Below are 22427 nucleotides of genomic sequence, written 5' to 3'. Positions count from 1 at the left end.
CAAAGGAAGATAACTCCAATTTTAAAAATTACTTGATATTTAGAAGAAAATAAAAATTTTGCAATTTTTCAATTTATAAAGGGGCATAACTCTAGAAAGGTTGAAATTACGCCACCAAAATTCAAACTTGATCTGTGTTTTGTCGTAATAAGCATTGTGTATAAGTTTCATAACATTTGGTTGAGGCAAACTTAAGTTAGAGAATGGAAACTAAAAATTTTGCAATTTTTCCATTTATAAAGGGGCATAACTCTAGAACGGTTAAAGTGACGCCACCAAAATTCAAACTTGATCTGTGTTTTGTCGTAATAAGCATTGTGTATAAGTTTCATAACATTTGGTTGAGACAAACTTAAGTTAGAGAACGGAAACTAAATATTTTGCAATTTTTCCATTTATAAAGGGGCATAACTCTAGAACGGTTAAAGTGATGCCACCAAAATTCAAACTTGATCTGTGTTTTGTGGTAATAAGCATTGTGTATAAGTTTCATAACATTTGGTTGAGGCAAACTCAAGTTAGAGAACTGAAACCAATTTTGAGGGACAAGGGTAAAACTTAATGCCCCCACCGCTACAGCGGGGGCATAAAATTATACAAGTTTAGAACCTCCAAAAATTAAAGACTTAATTAATCCCATATAAATTGGTTAAAACATTTGTATTTGTTTTCAATTGAAGATTTCTTGCTTTTGTGCAATACTGTGAAATTGAAGTTTCTTGCTATTGTGCAATACTGTCCTATTGCCCAATACTGTGCAATTGAAGATTTCTTCCTATTGCGCAATACTGTGTTGTTGCACAATACTGTGCAATTATAGATTTTTTGCTATTGCGCAATACTGTGCAATTGAAGATTTCTTGCTATTGCGCAATACTGTGCAGTTGAAGATTTCTTGCTATTGCGCAATACTGTGCTTTTGTGCAATACTGTGCAATTGAAGATTTCTTGCTATTGCGCAATACTGTGATATTGCATAATACTGTGCAATTGAAGATTTCTTGCTATTGCGCAATACTGTGCTATTGTGCAATACTGTGTTGTTGCACAATACTGTGCAATTTTGATTTTTTGCTATTGCGCAATACTGTGCAATTGAAGATTTCTTGCTATTGCGCAATACTGTGCAATTGAAAATTTCTTGCTTTTGTCCAATACTGTACTATTGTGCAATACTGTGCTATTGCGCAATACTGTGCAATTGAAGATTTCAAAAATTTGAAATTTTGAAGAAAAAAAATGAACCACCAATAGCACAATAGCAAAAAATCTTCAATTTCACAGTATTGGGCAATAGCAAGAAATCTTCAATTGCACAGTATTGCACAACAGCAAGAAATCTTCAATTGTGCAGTATTGCGCAATAGCAAGAAGTCATCAATTGCACAGTACTGCGCAATAGCAAGAAATCTTCAATTGCACAGTATTGTGCAATAGCAAGAAATATCCAATTGCACAGTATTGCGCACTAGCACAATAGTGTGCAATAGCCAGAAATCTTCAATTGCATAGTATTGCGCAATAGCAATAAATATCCAATTGCACAGTATTGCGCCATAGCAAGAAATCTTCAATTGAAAATTAATACAAATATTTCAACCTATTTCAAATTTTTAAGATCTTTCACCATATTTATTTTGTGTCAGAAACCTATATTATGTCAAAAATTTGATCACAATCCAAATTCAGACAGTATCAAGCTTGAATATTGTGTCCAAACTTGCACCAACTGTTCAGGGTTCGACCTCTGCGGTCGTATCAGGCTGCGCTCGGCGAAGCATTTATTTTAGTTAATAGGCAAAAACACAAAAAAATTTCATCATCTAAGGGCAAAAATGTGAAACAATTTAAAGGAGAAAACTAACAGCCTATTTATTATAATACAATTTAGGAATAAACTGTTGACACAGAGATATGTCTTGCCTGTTTGCAGATAATTTAAAAAAGACCATCTGATGGACAGCAACATTGCAACAATTCAAAGTCGCTGGACTATGACCTAGGGGCAGGGCCTTGAAATAGTCATCAAACTGATTTGTACTGATAGTAATGCAACTTTATATTAAATATCAATGATCTATCACAAGTAGTTCCTATCAAACTGACTTATGCAGAGAACTTAACATTGAAAATTGCTAATTAATTCAGTCACTGGACCATGACCTAGGGGACAGGGCCTCAAAATAGTTATCACACCAATATGTACTGATAGTAATGCAATTTTATAGAAAATATCATTAATCTATCACAAGTAGCTCCTTTCAAACTGACTGAAGCAGACAAGTTAACATTGAAAATTGCTTATTATATGTAATTCAGTCACTGGACCATCGCCTAGGGGGCAGGGCCTCAAAATAGACATCAAATTGATATGTACTGATAGAAATGCAACTTTATAGAAAACATCATTGATTTATCACAAGTAGTTCCTATCAAACTAAGTTAAGCAGAAAACTTAACATTGAAAATTGCTTAATAATTTAAAGTTGCTGGAACTTGACCTAGGGGGCAGTACCTCGAAATAGCCGTTAAAACTGAATGTACTGATAGCACAGTGTAGATACTATTCTTTACGCTATCTGGAAGTCTCGATTTTCGAAGCGATGATTTCCAACTGACTAACAGGACGGTTTTGCCTACGGTGACTTTTCTCATCATTTGTTTACTCCTATATCTATAAAGTGCTTTGAACATATTCAAGGTATGTATAGCATCATAAATATGAGTAACTGTAACAAAAACATGCATAAGAATATAAAATATATGTGCGCATCACACCAACTTGATAGAAAAAAGTGAAATCAATGGACAATTTTGCTCTCGTAGTACAAAGCAAATAATCTTTTAATGCAAATATTTGCATCAGTTTACAGTTAAATATATACTGTTTCAATATTCTTTTCGTATTTAAGTAGAATATTCGTATTTCCCATAAAAAAATATGTTTTCCTTGAGGATCCCAAAATAAATTACTGTACGATCAGTCTAGAACTGACTGTATTCTAGAAGCGATTTCAGATTTTTTGACTGTATGACCAGTCGTGATTTTGAAAAAGAAACAACGGCAATTTGAAGGTATATACGTGTTTATGTGATATTATGAACTGTCCAGGGAACTATAACGTGTAATTTCTTTCATCAGACAAAACAAATATATTTCTGATGATTTTTGTAGACGGCATTTGTATGGGAACATATATTTGGAATCCCTTTTCTCCTGGATTGGACCCCCTCTCCATTTAAAAATGGCTGGAACCCACAATGTATATTAAGTGGTTTATGAGGAGATGCACTTACAAAACCGACGAAAAATATTGTACCGGTCCAACGGAAAGACAGACTTCATTATCACTATAAACCCCCGCTTTACAAAGTGGTGTACAATTGAGTGTCAAAGAGACAGCTCTACATCCAAAACAAAGTGAAGGAACTGTGATCAATTATAGGCTACAGTACGGCCTCGAATGTGTGTAAATACATGCATTTTTATATAACAATTAAATCTGTGTGTTTGTACAATTTTAAGTATAACGGAGGACATTTCTGAAACTTATATATACAACAAATCTTCCTCTTATTTTAGCAACATTTAAACATCCTTATACTTAATGAAGTAAGTCGAGTACACCCCATCAAGCTAAAACATGTTTCATAAGTTTTCAGGATGTGAATTTATTGAAATATATTTGTGTTATTTAGAAAAATGCCACCTTCTAATGTATCGTAAATAACTTTGAAATCACCACTAGAATACAGTGAAATAAAGACTGATCATACAGTTTCAAAATATACAAGCAAAACTGATCGTACAGTGAGAAATTCAAACAAGTGTAATTTTCTTATTTCTGGCTTCAAAGATCTGGTTGAAACTTTTACCACCACTTGAAATATACTTCATTTAGTTAATTACGTCTGGTTTTTACGTTAATTTGTACACTAAGAGGGTAAAAAGATTGTTTTTAGGTTCACCGACTGATTTTCCTTAGTGATGCACTTGAAAATCTCTTGATTAAGGCAAAGATACGAATAATGAATGTGCTGAATTTAATTCTAAACCATTTGAGAATATCGATGTCAGCTGAATTAGTCATTAAGCAATGTACAGATGATCAACTTGCCGTTTAATTCAGTATATAAATCAAATTTAAAATGTGATCCAAAAAGTTCTCGCTTCGAAAATCGTGACTTCCAGATAGCGTACAGAATAGTATCTACACTGTGGATAGTAATGCAACTTTATAGAAAATCTCACTGATCTATCACAAGTAGTTCCTATCAAACTGACTTAAGCAGCAAACTTTACAATTGGTGATGCATCCTCTTCCGCTGTCGCAGATGGAAAAGCAATACCTATACCTCGCAGGTGAGACTAAAACAAAGATGACAGACGTAAACCAACAACAACCACTGAATTATAGGCTCCTGACTTGGGACTCCTATAAGGAGTGGACTGATGTTTTCAACCATGCTAACAAATTTATAGATCTTGTCCTGCTGATCATTTTTTATTTTAAAGTTTTTCTCCATTTGTAATAGTTTTCAAGATAATAGGCAAAATCTCAAAAAAATAGTAAAATTCTCATTTAAAGGTAATAACTTCTAAAAGGAGTCAAATGACATTTACTGTCATGCTGACTGATTTGTAGATCTTGTCTTGCTGATCATTTCTGCAGTTACAAGTTTCTCTCTTTCTATTACAGTTTTCAAGATAACAGGCAAAAAAGAAAAATTTTGGTAAAAAATCATCATTTAAAGGCAATAACTCCTATAATGAGTTGCCTTAACATTTTTGTCAATATGGACAGTAGGTATATCTTTTAATCATGGATACCAATTTTCATGGATTTCAGTATTTGTATCTACAAAACTTAAAGAATCCACAGTATAGTTTTCATGAATATTATATCATGTAGCTATGCCAAAGTGTGCTTCATGCCTATAGACAATATGTACTTCAATAAACATTTTAACTCCTGGTTCACCTATACCCATGAAATCCCTAAAAATTGGTAACTCATGCAAAAAATGAATGCACAGTATAGCACGTTCATATGAAGTCTCATAACAAATTTCAGGAAGTTTTGATTTGTACTTCCTGAGAAAAATGTGAATAAATTTCAAACATGGCCATCATGTGTAAGAGTATCTAAGGCCACGCCAAATTGATACCTCGTTCATCAGATTCCCCGCGTGTTGTAAAAGGTTGACGAGAAAAAAGTACTTTTTCTAAAAAACCTGCGTCCAGTACGGAGCCGCACGCGTCCGTCTCTAAATTTATGTAACCAAAATTTTAATTAGTTGTGCGTTTGAAAGTAACGCCATACAGACACGGAAATTGACATCAAAAACAATCTCAATCTAACATTCACAACGTTTTTTATTATGGACAAATATAATACTATATATACTCTAAATGTAAGACATGAGTGGAATATTTATAGTTACAGTGGTAGCGCAGGCAACGACCTTACTACCAAACACAGCAGAGGAATGTGATTTGGACAATTCTTTTACCAATATGTTTGAAGTGCTCTGTGCAGGACCTCAAAGCAACAACGCCTCTGAATTGAAAGATTTAAATGATGACAATATAACATGCATGAAAATAAAAGATAATCCCGAAGATGACGGTACATGCATTGAAATGGCATCGCAATGATACTATTATATTTTTTTATCTTTTAGAATAAAAGTTTTTTCCCTTGAAACTTTTATATATATTTGCTAGTATCATTACAAAGTTATAAAGCAAGGAATTTGACAAGAAAGTGTTTGTGGTAATTGAATATAACACATCAATCCAACTTTACAATTTACAAAATCTTCTAAAAATAAGAATTTGTATGATTGTCAAAGAGACAAACTTCCACCAGAGTCCAAATTTGTTGAGGTTTGCAACCAGAAAAGTTCATGGTATGGCCTTCAACACAGAGCAATATCCCCATATACTGGTACATAAAGATTTGATTGCTATTAAATTCTTCTTCCCCGTAAGGGTGACTGGTGAATAGAAATATGGTCACCATAGGTCTTCCTCCGACTGGCAGTAAAACCCTCGCCAGAGTGGGGCGTTTGTTTGGCTGTGCGGGATGTACAAGTTCGCAGCCATGTCCAGTCAGAATGGGGACATTAAATCTGATGCTTCGTGTAGGAAGAGTGCCACACTCTTTGCACGTTAAGAACCCTTGCAACAACTCTTTGAGGGGTCTGTAGGTGGCCTGTTGCAAGGCTGAATTTCTCTCCCTGTCCAATGTACCCTCATTTTCCCGTGGCGGTCCAAATTTCACCGACCTTTGTCCAGGACAGACTCTGTTACAGGACCTACCCATTGTATTTATTGTTAATTTGTTCTCGTCCTGAACATGCATGAAATATTTGCCACTGGATGTTAAGCAAACAACAATCAATCAATCATATTAAATTCTTCAGCAAAGCAATGACTAAGTGGAATGTATTGAAATGTTCCTTTTGTTTAATTAGTATATAGCATCTGGTGTGATGCATTTGAATACGTAGAAGTATAAATTGGTGTGGTTTTTGAAGGACAGTCTTTTATAAATTTTCATCTTGTTGTATACACAAATATGTACAGTTGTATATAAAAGCTTTATACATGCATATATGCTTTGCATACGTTTATTTGAAACAACATTTTTTGCATCTTGTTTTATTCTCATTTGCTGTTATAAGTAAAAGCAATCAATCCTATCAAGGTAACCATCAGAGGATCAAGGGAAAAACATTCAGGTTAAAACACATAAGAATGATTACATGATATTTTGATATGCCATAATTGGTTCCATTAAGTGACAGTAATTCATCCCTTGATATGAGTTCCATTAAATGGCATTCTGACCTTTGAAATGTGCATTATAAGTGGACTTAAGTTTGTGCTTACACTACTGGACGAAAAAACAACTGTCCATACCAGTAACAGTCGTTGTACGACTGTCTTAGTCTGTGGAAGACTGAAGATGACTGTCAAAGAAACTGATACAGTTGATTAATGTCTGTCCCAACACTTTTATGGGTTGTGAAAATCAAAAAATGTTATCAACAGTAATTTAAGGACTGTTGCAGTGGTTTACGGGGTTTTCACAGTCAAATACTATTTATTACAGTCTTTCCAAAAGTTGTGGAAGTTGTATAATGTTTGTCCCAACCTTTTAATAGTTGGGACAGTTGAAATTTGTTTGTGTCAACTTTTTAGACGTTGATGCAGTCAAAAAATGTTTGTTACAACGTTTTTAGAGTTGGGACAGTTGTAAAATGTTTGTTACAACTTTTTAAAGGTTGTTACAGTCATAAAATGTTTATTACAAATTGTAAAAGGTTGCTACAGTCGTTAAATGTTTAAAACAAACATTTCATAGGTTGTTGCAGTCGACAAATATTTTAGCGTCACGGTAGCAACTCAGTGTAAAAAAGAAATTACGTTTCACCCGGCTCTAAAGATTTGATATAGTTGTGAAATAGCCCATAATTTATACTATTATTATCTATTGTGCGGTTGTTGACTTGTTTTGTTTTTTATTTATTTATTTTGCGATCGTTGTTTGTCTTTTGTCGTTTTCCGTTTATTGCCATAGCATTGTCCGTTCATTTTTGACATGTGCGTTTGACTTTCCTTTAGGTATCTGTACTTTTTAATTTATCTATTCAGATTCGTTCATAACTGGTTTTACATACCAGAAGCCTTCGTTTAAAAATGGAGTTTTAATATTATTGAAGAAGATGCTAATGAATTCATTCAAATTTATATTTGAAAAAGTTTTGATAAATTCTGAAGAATAGAAAATGTACCGTCGGTGTACCCGAAGTAAATTTAAAGAATATGACTAAGTTACCAATATTGTACAGCATAATAAAACAGTTTTAATTTGAATTACTCCCCGTGAGGGATATTTCCGATGATAAAAAAAAAATTAATTAAATCTGTCAAGTTTCATTAAAAACGGAAAACAATTGTTCACCGTGAACGATTTACCCTCTTTATTTTCTTGTCGGCAAGCTGGACCTGCAGGTCGGCAAACTATATTTTACACAGGAAACTACAGATGTTAGACCACATGTACAATATAACCTGAGCTGGAAATTACAATCGGTGAGTAGAAATGAACAATATTTTAAAGCATGTCTATCGAATAATCATGGATCCAATATTTGGAAGGGAAAATGTGCACATTTGTTCTTCCTACACTACAGACAGGCTATGAATCGACGATCTATATCACCACACTCGTGCATAGTTGCATGTTCCAAGGCAAAGTTAGGATTTGGGCTTGGAAAAGTTGTGCATCATTGAAATTCATGTATGACACCATTCCCCCTCCCCCTTTTATCATGTGTATGTCATTTAATCCCTTATTTACTTTGCATACATCACACCAAGGGTGACAAGGTCAAAGGAATAAAAAAATGTTACTCTTGATCTTCATCGTCTTACTGTTAAACTCTAACATGTGGGGCATTGGCTAACTTTTGTTGTGTGGGATGGCCTTTTACAGGACCTATGTATACATCATGTACATATTGTATGTTAATGTATTGTTAACTCTCTGGTCTTAAATTTGCATGAGATACTTGTCACTGGACTTTTTATAACCAACAACCAACCAATAGTTACATGTACATATCCATATAATTGTGTTACTAATGCTGGATTACAAGTATTTCCCTGGTTTTGCTTTATTGGCTGATAGTTTTCATTCTATTAAGAATGCATTGTGACGTCACAATTTCCATTGAAAAAACATGCATACATGTAGTACAAAATTAATTAATATGACGGTGTACGAAAACATATGATATGACCATAAAATTTTATGAAAATTATTAATTTTAGTGACTTATTTAGCAAGTATGCATTTTCATTCAATTTCTAAATATTTCCCAAATCATGAACAACAAAACATGAATACATTTGATAATATATTAGGCATTGAAAGTGAATATGTATTAGATGGTTCAAAATAACATTAATCATCAAAATAAAACAATATTATTAAATAAATGTTCCTGAAACCATGCACAGAGTCATACAGTTGCCATTTAAACAGTTGATTAAACAAAATGTGCTAATTCAATTAGTAAATGTTTCATCATGTACTTAAGGATTCATATTGAACAAGGGTTGTGGAGGTTGTTGCATCTTTTCTCAAAATGAATAATTACAATGAATAAAATATCTATAAATATTTCATCATGTTAATTGCTACATGTACATGGTTTTAAGTTAAAAAGAAATAAAAAAACATATTAAAAGAGCAAAGTTAGCATCATAATTATATTCTTTTTAGATTTAACATAGAATATTAAATCACTATACATTTGTAAATACTTTGAACCTAAACTATATATTTTCATGTGAAATTTTTATATAAATTGTGCCCTGTAGCATGGTTAGTCAAAATTCATTTATGCCATAAATGTTGTCTAGTAGTAACATTCAAGGGTCTTTTTATTTATTCCACCATTAAAATGATTAAAGGACTGGACTTTCTATTCATGAGTCAAATTTGTGTGTTAAATTGTGTTTTGGTTACTTTGTTGTTGCCTTACTGTTGGGTTGATGCATCATTGATATATAATTATATCCCACATCTCCTTTCATCATGTGCATTCACATCTGACTGCAGATTTTTTGCCTTTTCTACATAATTATTTTATGTTTAACATTCACTATGTGGGGAAAACATAACAAAAAAATCTATCTGTAAGCATATTTTTTTTTTATCTAAACATGGTATAAACTTTTTTAAAATATTTTATGAAGCTCAAAATATTTTTTATAGATATTGTATTATCAAGTAAGTTGTCATAAAATTTACTGTGTTAACTGCATTGTATGTTTAATAATTTAGTTTAAAAAAACCTTTTATTCAAATTCAAAATAAATAATTAAAATATATGTATTTACTGAACATGAATTCATGACCAAACAAATGTGACATTAAACAATGTTAAAATAGGTAATAATCAGGATGTTAACACTGGACATGCTGGATAGGTGATAATCAGGAATTCTTATATACATGCTATAGCTAATATACAGATTAAGACACACAATAGTCATGATAGTTTATTGCCTTGGGGAGGAATTTTAAACTCTGATGGGTATATATTGAAGATGATTTTATAATGATGTTCACAAATTATAATTGTCCTCTTCAAAGTTTTGATAAATTTTTCAAAATAAATTATAATTTAAGAAAAATATGAAATAGCAGGATAAAAAATTATTTTGGATACAAAACAATGCATATTTTAAAAGTTATCTGAGTATTGATTTATCAAAATAAAATTGGGTAAATAACTAAAATAAAATAAAGAAAGTGTTGTCTGAGCTGCAAAGCTTTATTTAATACAAGCTGTAATAAGTAAAAAGTATACCAGTAACACAAAAAATGTAAAATTAAACTCAAGGATTTAAAACATTAACAGGGAGGGTTAAGCCTTGGAACAGTATATATATTATCCTGATTAACCTTAGGACAAAGATTCTACATTTACATCACAAAGGTTTATTCATTATATGCACTTGACAAAGGGAAAGTCAATAGCATCTATATAGTAACAGTGCATTTATTTATTTAATTATTTTTTTCATTCTTTAAACTTTTCTCTGTAGTATCAATCTATTTCATATTAACATGAACAAAAGCAATAACCTGTTGTGTTTTAGAGAGGAATAACTATGTCCATGATGTCTGACTTTAAAGAATTGATGAAATAAAGTATGGTGTGAGCCTCAATAAGACAGTAACCCTTCAATGAAAGTACACAGTCACAAAATCATTAATGTAGGAAAAAAGACAACACCATATATAGAATTTAGACCCCCTAAAAAGATTTATTCTTCTTGTTTAAAATTGGGACTTAAAAATATAATTGTATAAGTCCTAGAAGTTTTTTGTCAATCAAATGAGGAATGCTAGTTTTCATCTAGGTAAATACAGTTATTGTAGTTGACTTTCTTCTAAGTACCGTACAATGTATATAGTATTATGTTAGTTAAAATTTTACTGTACTTTAGTCTCAATGTATATATTTTTTTGTAGATTCATATTGGCTTGAGCATGATTCCCACTTAGAATATGAAGTCTGCTACATGTGCACTTTGATGCATAGGAAGTGCATATAGATGTCACTGAGTCACTCTTATAGCTGCAAATTGTGAAACAGTGGATTAATTCATTATTTTGTGCTAGTTATTTATTGTTTTTGGAAATAACGAATAGCACTTGCAGCATTATTCCATGATGATGATGACTTGTGATGTTAGGATTAAATTGGACAAGAAAAAAGTTGTGCATTTTACAAATAGGAAACTTACAAATTGTATTAAAGGAGGACCACAGTACTGGATGACTAAATAACTTGGATAATCATGATAATTATTCATTTGGTATATCAATAATGAATTTGGAATAACAAGATTTCATAGTTTCAGTGCATATTAATAGTGCAATCATACATTGTATCTGAATTCCACGAATACATTTGATAATTATTCATTTGAAATAGCCATTTGGAATAATGAAAATTCATAGTTTCAGTGAATATTAATAATAATAGTGCATCATATCTGAGTTCATGAGTACTTTAGTGGATAATCAGTCATTTTAATATAATAACAATTTGGATAATGTGAATTTCTAGTTTCAGAGAAATTTACAAAACAGTGCACGTATATCGAATCTGAAGTTTATGTTGGCATTGCAATTGTTAACTAGCACCAGGGTGTGTTAAAAGACCTTAACCACCCATGAGGGTCTCTCGTAGTCCGTCACAATTGTTTAGTGTCAAATGACTGCTTTCTGTACTTTAAGTCTGAATTAGAATTAAATAAAAATCTAAATTAGTGCCAAAATGCACTAATTAATTTTAGTTTCTTGTGTATAAATTGGAGTCTAGTATGACGTCCATTATCACTGAACTGGTATACATGTTTGTTTGGGGGCCAGCTGAAGGACGCCTCCGGGTGCTGGAGTTTCTCCCTGCATTGAAGACCCATTGGTGGCCTTCGGCTGTTGTCTGCTCTATGGTCGGGTTGTTGTCTCTTTGACACATTCCCCATTTCCATTCTCAATTTTATTTTAAGCATATTAAACAAATAAACCATGTACTTCAAAGTATAATTTTATTGTCCCGCCTGCAACAAAAGTTGAAGTATGCAAGAAATAGGTATTACAATCTGGCAGCGGCTACAGCGTAACCTATTTGTATAAAGCTCCACTAGGTACATTTTAGAAGCTTAAAGACCTGGATACTTCTTAATGTTATGAAGTTTCTGTTAGTAACTTGTCCGTTACACTTTACCTTGTTTTCATGGTTCACTGACTGTTTGAAAAAAATATTACTGTTTGAACAGTCATACAATGAAATACTCTCTTACATGTACATGTATAGCATGTGTAATGAGTAATTGGATAAATTTATATGGTATATATATATAGGTATCTTGAAAGGTCTACATGTCTCCTCGTCTGTCAGGCAAGGTTAACCTGACCTTGACTTCATTTCATGGATCAGTGATTTAATAAGGTTATTTCAGTTACTTTGTCAAGTTTGTTTCTCAGATACTAAAAGCAGTAGGAATGGTAGGTCAACTATATTTGGTGTATGAAATGATTGTAAGGTGAATATATCTAACTGCAAGACTTGCATCAGACTTTGACCTCAATGAAAATGTCATGGTTCATTGAACAATGTTTAGTGTTTGTGGTTTGGTCTATTTCCCAATGTTTCTCAGATGCTATAAACTACATGTACATGTACATGCATGACATGTATAGGATCACTATTTTTGGCGTATTGGATATTTTCGTAAGTTGTACAAGTTTGATTGGGAGGTTTTAAATCTGACCATGACCTCATTTTCATGTTTCATAATCATTGGGCAATGTTTAATTTTCATGGTTTGGATGTTAAGTCTATTTCACAGATACTATAAACCACTAAATTTTGGGTATGGAATGTCAGTTTGTAGGTTGTACATCATCTGTCTGGCATGGTTAATTTGACCATGACTTCATTTTCAAAGGTAATTGATAATGGAAAGTTTATGTGATACTTGTACATGTAGTAAAACCTTCATACATGTATTACATTTTTTACATTCAACATGAATTCAGTTTTACATGTAGGCAAAGCAGATATGACATTTCAGCGTGTGCACAGTCACTCTTGTTACATCACCATTGATCATGTCTACCATGTTGATTATAGCTGCTTTTTGTTAACAAAAGTCGGACAACTATTAACAATTGTTATAATTCATTTGATAATATTGTAGTCTTGTATAACATGTATAATGTCATGAATGTACAATAACCAGAATAAGGAGATGTGGTATGATTTTCAATGAGACAACCATCAACGGTAGACCAAGTGATGTAATTGTTAGTAACAACACATCCTTCAACAATGAGCAAAATCAGTACCACATAATCATGATAATGAAAAACCTATAACAGGCCTAGCCATATTGGATGATGTAACACAATGTAAACAAGTTTAGATGAGAAACCCAAGTTTGATTTATATACAAAAGCAAAAAACAATCAGTTGGCAATAAAATTGGGTCAGTTAATAGATATAAAAAATCTTGTCTGCTCTATGGTCGGGTTGTTGTCTCTTTGACACATTCCCCATTTCCATTCTCAATTTTATAAGAAGATGTTGTATGATTGCCAATGAGACAACTTTCCATCCAAGTAAAAAATTTTGAAAAAGTAAACCATTATAGGTCAAAGTACAGTCTTCAACACATAGCCTTGGCTCACACCGAACAGCAAGCTATATAGGGCCTCAAAATTACAGTTAAGCATGTTTAGAATTTGAAAAAATTGTTCCTGGATGATCATTTCTGATGTCTCCCATTTTATCATGTTTACAGACCCCTTTGAAACATGAGTGATGACAAATGTATTATGGTTTACCAAAGACTTATAGGTGATCCAATATTAACAGGCTTCTGCCCTTATTCATGTTATTCTCATGTTTTTCTACAAATCCATTTTATCTGCTTTTGAATAAATGCCTTCTAAATATATATCCCAAGATGTTTAGCAACATTTTCAATATACACAATAAGCATTACAAAGGCATACATGTATTATACACTATTAGTGAGCTGTTTGTCAGGTTTGTTATAATTTAATTATAATATTTATGTGTGGAAGCATATTTTGGAGGTTTTAATTTGCTATGATTTTAAAACTTCTAGCAAAAGAAAAAAACCAACCTGAAATGAAAAAAAAAATATACAAAAGTGGTTTCAAGAAAGGGATGAGAATTGGACATTTTTTTGTGGCTGTACAATTAGAATTAATGTATCGACTATGATTGTACATTATACATGTATATAGCATGGTGTGAAAAGCCTATGTAATACAAACATGACAAATAGACTAAAAAATATGATAATAAACTGGTGAAATTGAGTAAACTGCTACTATATGACATCAACCCAACAACAACTAAATATCAATCTAGAGGTCAACATATATCTATACGTCTAAACACGTGAAAACTTTACGACAGATTCATCCATTGGAGAACAAGTGATCATTGATGGTGATACAGGGCTGAAATCATAATTGCTTAAAATATCGAAACAACAATGTTAAATAGAACTGCAATTTTGTTAATAAGATCATTATTTAATAAATAAAATGATGTGGTACTTGTTTACAAATTAGACAATTTTTCACGAAAACCCAATGACATAGAAGTTAGCAACTGAATTGGCAAATTTGATAAGGTCAGAATATTAATTTCCAACATATAGGCAGCCAGATTATATATTTTCACTCAGACCAGGGCCAGAATACTTATTTTCAGTCCACCCTTCTTTTAAACTGAGTAAAAAAAATGTATGATTTAATTAATCAATGATTTTTTTTTCTAAGGGGTGCCCAAATAAGTTCTGCTGGTAATACATATGTACTGTTTTCATCACTGATTGAAGATGAATATAATTAGATTAATGGACCCATTTGCCTAATTTATAAATGTGACCATTTTAAAATTTCCATTACATCTAGTACAATTGTTTTTCTTTACTGGTTGAATAATATATATACAAGTATTTATATGATTAAATAAATTGAATTTAAAAAATGGAAATTGGAAAATATTTTGGATAAACGTTAGCATGGTTAGTGCGACATCTGATCAACTGAAACCACAAAAGAGAATCTGACGTCAGTCTGTAGAATTTAACAAGACCAGAGTCTAAAGAATACAACAAGTTCTAAACCGTTATGTGAATAAATAAAAGAAGATTTGATTTCCTTGTCTGAAACAATGCGAGTTTTCTTGTTTTGAACATTTCAACTTTCACTGGCGCTAGTTATCTTGTCGGTCTTGTATAGTACGTCCATCTATTCATAAATATTTTTGATAAATTGGTTGAGAAAAAAATCCGGCGAAAATATGAATGATCTCGAGTGATAATATTTTTACCTCAATCAATCATGAATGAATGCCGAAGTGCTATTTATCAAGGACATTTGAACTTCAAATAGACCACTCGTTACAATATACAGTACAAAGTCCAGTCAATATTGAATTATTAAAAAATAAAATATAGTAAAATAAATTAAATTTAGATAGATTTAAGAGTATTTTAGTTTTTCCATAGCTGCAAAAGATGCGTTAAATGTTCATCATAGCTTTGATTTTTTTTTATATGTATAGAAATCAAAATGGTTAATACCGTAACGGTAATATTTATAATTTTGCAAGAAAAAAAATGTAGCCCCAAATAAAAGCTCAAAATAAGTGTGTAAAATAAGCCCTCGGGAAAAAATTAAGCAGTTTAATATGGGGATAAGTTTGACAAGTGTGTATATTCGGAGTTCCCCGCTAGGTTTACAGTATATCATGTATATTAATCGTTATTATGAAGTAATGTGATTCGTAAAACTACGAGTATTGAAGACAACCTTGTATTCATGAATGATTTCACACCTAACTAATTTAAAAAAATAAAAAAGTTTTTATTTAGATAATATTGAAAATTGTCAACTGTAAATACAGTTAAAGATACATTTGGTTACAAATATATTGGGTAAACTTTTTCGATTTATCTATTAGTAGTTTTAAATGCGAATAAAACCGTCCTGTGTGAAATTGCAGGTATTTAGTGCTGGTTCCGATTTTGTTCGATGAGACTGATAGTAGTCTCAGGATGAGATGAGAGGCGAGGGAGTGTTAAATAATTATATAAATTTAGCACATTCACTAAAAAGCGGGGAATACCAAAATGTTCAGCGGCAAATATTTCAAAATACTATTTTTTTTTAAATCAATTTCTTTCTAAAATTAATGTATTAAATGGGTGTGATAGTTGTATCTCTTTGTCACAACCTTATATTGCACACGGTAAAATTGTTTTACAAATAATTTAACCTATCCCTGACTGTCAGAAATTTCGTATCCGTGACTTTTAAGTCTTAATGACGATTAATGTTTGGAAGTTGCTACACTTATAAATTAGCTATGACTATGTAATGGTTGTAGCAATCATATATTTACTGTTACAACCTTTTCAGCGTTTAAACAGTTTATTTATGACTGTTTCAACGTTTTCCGTGTTGGGACAGTTATTAAATAACTGTTACAATTTTCAAATGGTTGCAGCAGTCTTATTATGACTGTGACAACCTTTTAGGCGTTTAATCAGTTTATTTATGACTGTTACAACGTTTTTCGAGTTGGGACAATTGTAAATCAACTGTTACAACTTTGAAATAGTTGTATCAGTCCTTTAATGACTGTGACAGTTATTTCTAGCGTTGTTGCAGTCGATTTATGTTATAGACAAACACTTTTAAAGTTGGGACAGTTACAAAATAACTGCAACAGTGAAATTTAACAACTGTTACAACTTTAACAAACATTATCAGTCTTAGAACCACTGTTACTGGTATGGACAGTTGTTTTTTCGTCCAGTAGTGTTATTTGAAATAAACATAAATAAACTGTTGACACAGAGATATGTCGAGCTGTTTGTAATTTTAATTGTGTAATGCAAATGTTGAAATTAAAATGGCAATATTTAAACATGTAAATTATGCAAAACATTCAAAGTCAATGAACCATGAACAAAGTTGCAACAGACCTGCCAACCTTCATGATTTATTGGGGATTTCCCCCATGAGAGGAGTTGAACTGAATATTGAAATTCGTTATTATATAAACTAAACACCTCAAAATAGGCATTCAAATGAGTAGAAAGGGTATTTAAGCACACAAATATTCATTCAAACAATAGAGTAGTACATTAAAAACACTTATGACAATATTAGTGAAGCATTAGTTCCTCTTGCTCTTAAAATCCCTGATGGAGATTTGAAAAGTTGGCGGGTATGTTGCAGGGCCAAATAACCTCAATGGAAATGAGAAATGCCAATGCTTATAAAACTACATACCAAATACCATTGACTTATCATATTAAGTGGTTCCCTTTAAACTAACCTAAACACCAACTTTAAAATGTAAACTATGTAAAAGTTTTAAAGTCAATGAGCCATGATGATGGGTCGGGCAATATAATGGAAATGAGACTTGCAAATGCTTATATAACATGTATAACTGCATACCAAATATCATTGATTTAATGGTTCATCTTAAACTGATCTAATCACAAACTTTAACATTGTAAACTATGGAAATTATTCAAAGTCAATAGACCATGACTGAGGGAGAGGAGCAAAATAATCTCCTTGGAAATGAGATTTGCCAATGCTAATACATCTGAATACCAAATATCATTGACCTACCTTTAATAGTTTCTCTTAAACTGACCTTTATCACAAACTAATACATGTAAACTAAGCAAAAGTTGGAAAGTCAATAGCCCATGACTGAGGGGTCGGGGCCAAATAGTCTACATGGAAATGAGATGTGCCAATGCTAATACAACTGCATACTAAATACCAGGGTTCCCTTATAGCTAACCTAATCACAAACTTATATATATATGTAAACTAAGCAAATGTTGCAAGGTCAATGGTACCATCACTGAGAGAGTTGGGCCAAATAATCTCCATGGAAATGAGATGGGTCAATGATTATACAACTGCATACCAAATAGCAGTGGTTCCCTTATAAGCTAATCTAATCACAAACATTGCTGTTGTTTCCTGCTGCCCCAAGAAACGGCACGCCTAAGTCTCGCTTTATTGCCTTAATCATGTTAATCGAAGAGAGACAAAAACTGATATTATCTATTTTGAAAGCTTTTGGCTGCATAATTATTATATATAAGTTACATATCTGAGCACACATACACACTTGTGAGTATGCAGTTCTGATGATTTTCTGCTCAAAAACCTTTTGAACTTAATCAGTTTTGATATAATTTTGACAAACTGAACCCCAGGTCAATTTTCCATTATAACTTGGTAATGTTGGGGTCAAAATACCATATTACACCAGGCAACAATGATAAAACTGAAAAGAAAATATAATACCACACACAATAGCATAGTTACATACTTATGTCAGAAAGGATTTCTTTTTCTATTTTCTTGTAATGATGCAACATATCCAGACTCTGTTTTATTCTCTCATCAATTACTTTCAAATGTTCAGATGTGTCTTTTTGCATGTGCTGGGCTTCAGCTGGATCACTGCGTCTGACATGTGTGAAATGGTTCAGTGTGTGCATACGATCTTTTTCTTCTACTCGAATATAAGCCTCTAAGAATTTTTTCACTTTGTGAACCTAAAATAAAAATAAATTCATAAATATGTGAAAGATCTGTAGTAGATCTGCCCAAAAGATGCTTTATGATAATAATATCAGAATTCTACTGAATTCATTTATGAGATCCAATTTATTTAAACTGGTATTCTTATATTCCAGTTGTGTCAAAACTTTAGTAAACAAAATGTTCTATCATTGCAAATCATCCCCTGAATTCATGTTGACAAACATGTCATAAATGTGATTATGTGAGTGACATTTAAAAGATACAAGTTTTGGGCAAACAAGAAGTAGAACATCTAAGGAGCTGAAAATCTGTTACACAGTATGGAATAACTAGATGAAGCATGGTGTCATATTTCAAAAAGTTATGACTTGTTATTGAAGAGAAAAATGTGTAGAAAATTTAATTTACACTGTTTGTGCATGACATTTTAAAGATATATATTTTTTTGGCAAATAGGAAGTAGGTTATTGAAAGAACAGATAATATGTCACTCAGTAAGGCATAACCTGATGAAGCTAGGTGCCACATTTCAAGCAGCTATGACTTGTAGTTGCTGAGAATATGCAACACAAATATAGACAGACAGACAGAGGCCAACCAGTATACATCCTCCTTTGTAGAAAGGATAAACTACTGTCTTTCAAACCAACACATATGATATAGACATGATAAGACAGAAACATATAAAAATGTAATATATCTTTTTGTAAAATTTAAATGGTGAGCTAACATCAAGCTAGAATGTGAGAGGAGTTACCTCAAAATTAATACCTATCTCAAACTATTTTACATGTGACTATATACCTTATTTTGATTCCAATACCAAGTAAACTTCTTGGGTTTTTATCATCCAAAAAATCTTTTCTGCACTAATTTCATTATTAAAATAAAAGAACAGAGTTCTCATGTCCCCCGCATTGCACATATTTTATCTATCCAAGGTACAAGGGCAATAACTAAACTAGAGGCTCTAAAGAGCCTGTGTCACTCACCTTGGTCTATATGCATAATCAACAAAGGACATTCACTCTCCAACATTGTATAAGAATAGAATTAATGACAAAAATCTCTGTTTTTTTTTTTGGATCTTATATTGCTGATCATTGAAGTCTGTTTAGTTTCTCTCAATCTTCATGATCTTATTTAGCTTTTGCTCCAAACACAAATAAAATGCTCCGCTGGGCGCAGCTTGATATGACCGCAGAGGTCGAACCCTGAACAGTTGGGGCAAGTATGGACACAACATTCAAGCTTGATACAGCTCTGAATTTGGATTGTGATTAAATATTTGACACAGCATAGGTTTCTGACACAGAATGAATGTGGTCTAAGAACTTAAAATTTTTCAATTTACCTATTATGGTCCAATATCCAAAATCTAAATACATGGTTAGATTTAGCATATCAAAGAACCCAAAGAATTAAATTTTTGATGAAATCAAACAAAGTTTAATTTTGGACCCTTTTGACCTCAATGTGGACCAATTTGATAATGGGGCCCAAAAATCAAAATACATGGTTAGATTCAGCATATCAAAGAACCCCATAAATTCAATTTTTGTTAAAATCAAACAAAGTTTAATTTTGGACCCCAACTTGGACCAACTTGAAAACTGGGCCCATAATCAAAAATCTAAACACATGTTTAGATTCAGCATATCAAAGAACCCCAAGAATTCAATTTTTGTTAAAATCAAACTAAGTTTAATTTTGAACCCTTTGGACCTTAATGTAGACCAATTTAAATAAAATGCTTCGCTGGGGCACAGCTTGATACGACCGCAGAGGTCCAACCCTGAACAGTTGGGGCAAGTATGGACACAACATTCAAGCTTGATACAGCTCTGAATTTGGATTGTTATTAAATATTTGACACAGCATAGGTTTCTGACACAGAAAGAATGTGGTCTAAGAACTTGAATTTTTTTAATTTACAATGTCAAAAATCAAAATAAATGGTTAGATTCAGCATATCAAAGAACCCCATATATTCAATTTTTGTTAAAATCAAACAAAGTTTAATTTTGGACCCCAACTTGGACAAACTTGAAAACTGGGCCCATAATCAAAAATCTAAACACAAAGAACCCCAAGAATTCAATTTTTGCTAAAATCAAACTAAGTTTAATTTTGGACCCTTTGGACCTTAATGTAGACCAATTTCAAAAACGGGACTTAAAATTAAAAAATCTAAATACACGGTTAGATTTGGAATATCAAAGAACCCCAATAATTCAATTTTTGATGAAATCAAACAAAGTTTAATTTTGGACCCTTTTGACCTCAATATAAAACAATTTGATAGCGGGGCCCACAAATAAAAAATCTAAATTCATGGTTAGATTCAGCATATCAAAGAACCCTATATAGTCAATTTTTGTTGAAATCAAAAAAAGTTTAATTTAGGACCCCAACTTGGACCAACTTGAAAACTGGGCCCATAATCAAAAATCTAAACACATGTTTAGATTCAGCATATCAAAGAACCTCAAGAATTTAATTTTTTTTAAATCAAACTAAGTTTAATTTTGGACCCTTTGGACCTCAATATGAACCAATTTGATAGCGGGGCCCACAAATAAAAAATCTAAATACATGGTTAGATTCAGCATATCAAAGAACCTCATATATTCAATTTTTGTTGAAATCAAACAAAGTTTAATTTTGGACCCCAATTTGGACCAACTTGAAAACTGGGCCCATAATCAAAAATCTAAATACATGTTTAAATTCAGCATATCAAAGAACCCCATATAATCAATTTTTGTTGAAATCAAACAAAGTTTAAATACTGGACCCTATCTTGGACCAACTTGAAAACTGGGCCCATAATCAAAAATCTAAACACATGTTTAGATTCAGCATATCAAAGAACCCCAAGAATTCAATTTTTGTTAAAATCAAACTAAGTTCAATTTTGGACCCTTTGGACCTTAATGTAGACCAATTTAAAAATCAGGACCCAAAATTAAAAATCTAAATACACGGTTAGATTTGGAATATCAAAGAACCCCAATAATTCAATTTTAGATGAAATCAAACAAAGTTTAATTTTGGACCCTTTTGACCTCAATATGAACCAATTTGATAACGGGGTCCACAAATAAAAAATCTAAATACATGGTTAGATTCAGCATATCAAAGAACCCCATATATTCAATTTTTGTTGAAATCAAACAAAGTTTAATTTTGGACCCCGATTTGGACCAACTTGAAAACTGGGCCAAAAATCAAAAATCTAAATACATGTTTAGTTTCAGCATATCAAAGAACCTCATATATTCAATTTTTGCTAAAATCAAACAAAGTTTAATTTTGGACCCTTTGGACCTTAATGTAGACCAATTTGAAAACTGGACCCAAAATTTAAAATCTAAATACACTGTTAGATTCGGCATAACAAATAAATAAATGTGATCAAAGATTTTACAAATCTAATGCGCCATACTGTGCAATTAAAGATTACTTCTTGAAATTTTTCAATATTTGAAATTTGAAAAAAAAATAATATTTGAAGAATAATTCTTTTTAATTTCTGAAATCTGAATGAGAAAAAATTGACCCCCCACAATTTCTTTTTATCCCCCCCCCCTTTTTTCCCCCAAAAATTCTTTCCCTCAAGATATGGTCATAATCTCAATTCAAATTTCCAATGGAGTTTGCAACCATAATTACCCATTTAAATTTACCATAGTGCTA

At 31.9% G+C, this 22427-nt stretch overlaps 1 protein-coding gene across 2 annotated transcripts in view; it reads right to left on the bottom strand.

The window, feature by feature from the left end:
• Nucleotides 1-22427, bottom strand: part of LOC127701149 (amyloid-beta precursor-like protein) — a 201841-nt gene that overhangs the window by 51287 nt on the left and 128127 nt on the right. For both annotated transcript variants that reach the window (XM_052204959.1, XM_052204960.1), the window contains exon 8: nt 18511-18739. In XM_052204959.1, the coding sequence (XP_052060919.1) occupies nt 18511-18739 (229 nt within the window). The remainder of the gene's footprint in view (nt 1-18510; nt 18740-22427) is intronic.

The sequence above is a fragment of the Mytilus californianus genome, unplaced genomic scaffold (assembly GCF_021869535.1).
Source record: "Mytilus californianus isolate M0D057914Y unplaced genomic scaffold, xbMytCali1.0.p SCAF_5, whole genome shotgun sequence".
Classification (NCBI taxonomy): domain Eukaryota; kingdom Metazoa; phylum Mollusca; class Bivalvia; order Mytilida; family Mytilidae; genus Mytilus; species Mytilus californianus.
The sequence above is the reverse complement of the archived record's forward strand: the minus strand, read 5'-3'. Positions and strand labels throughout refer to the sequence as shown.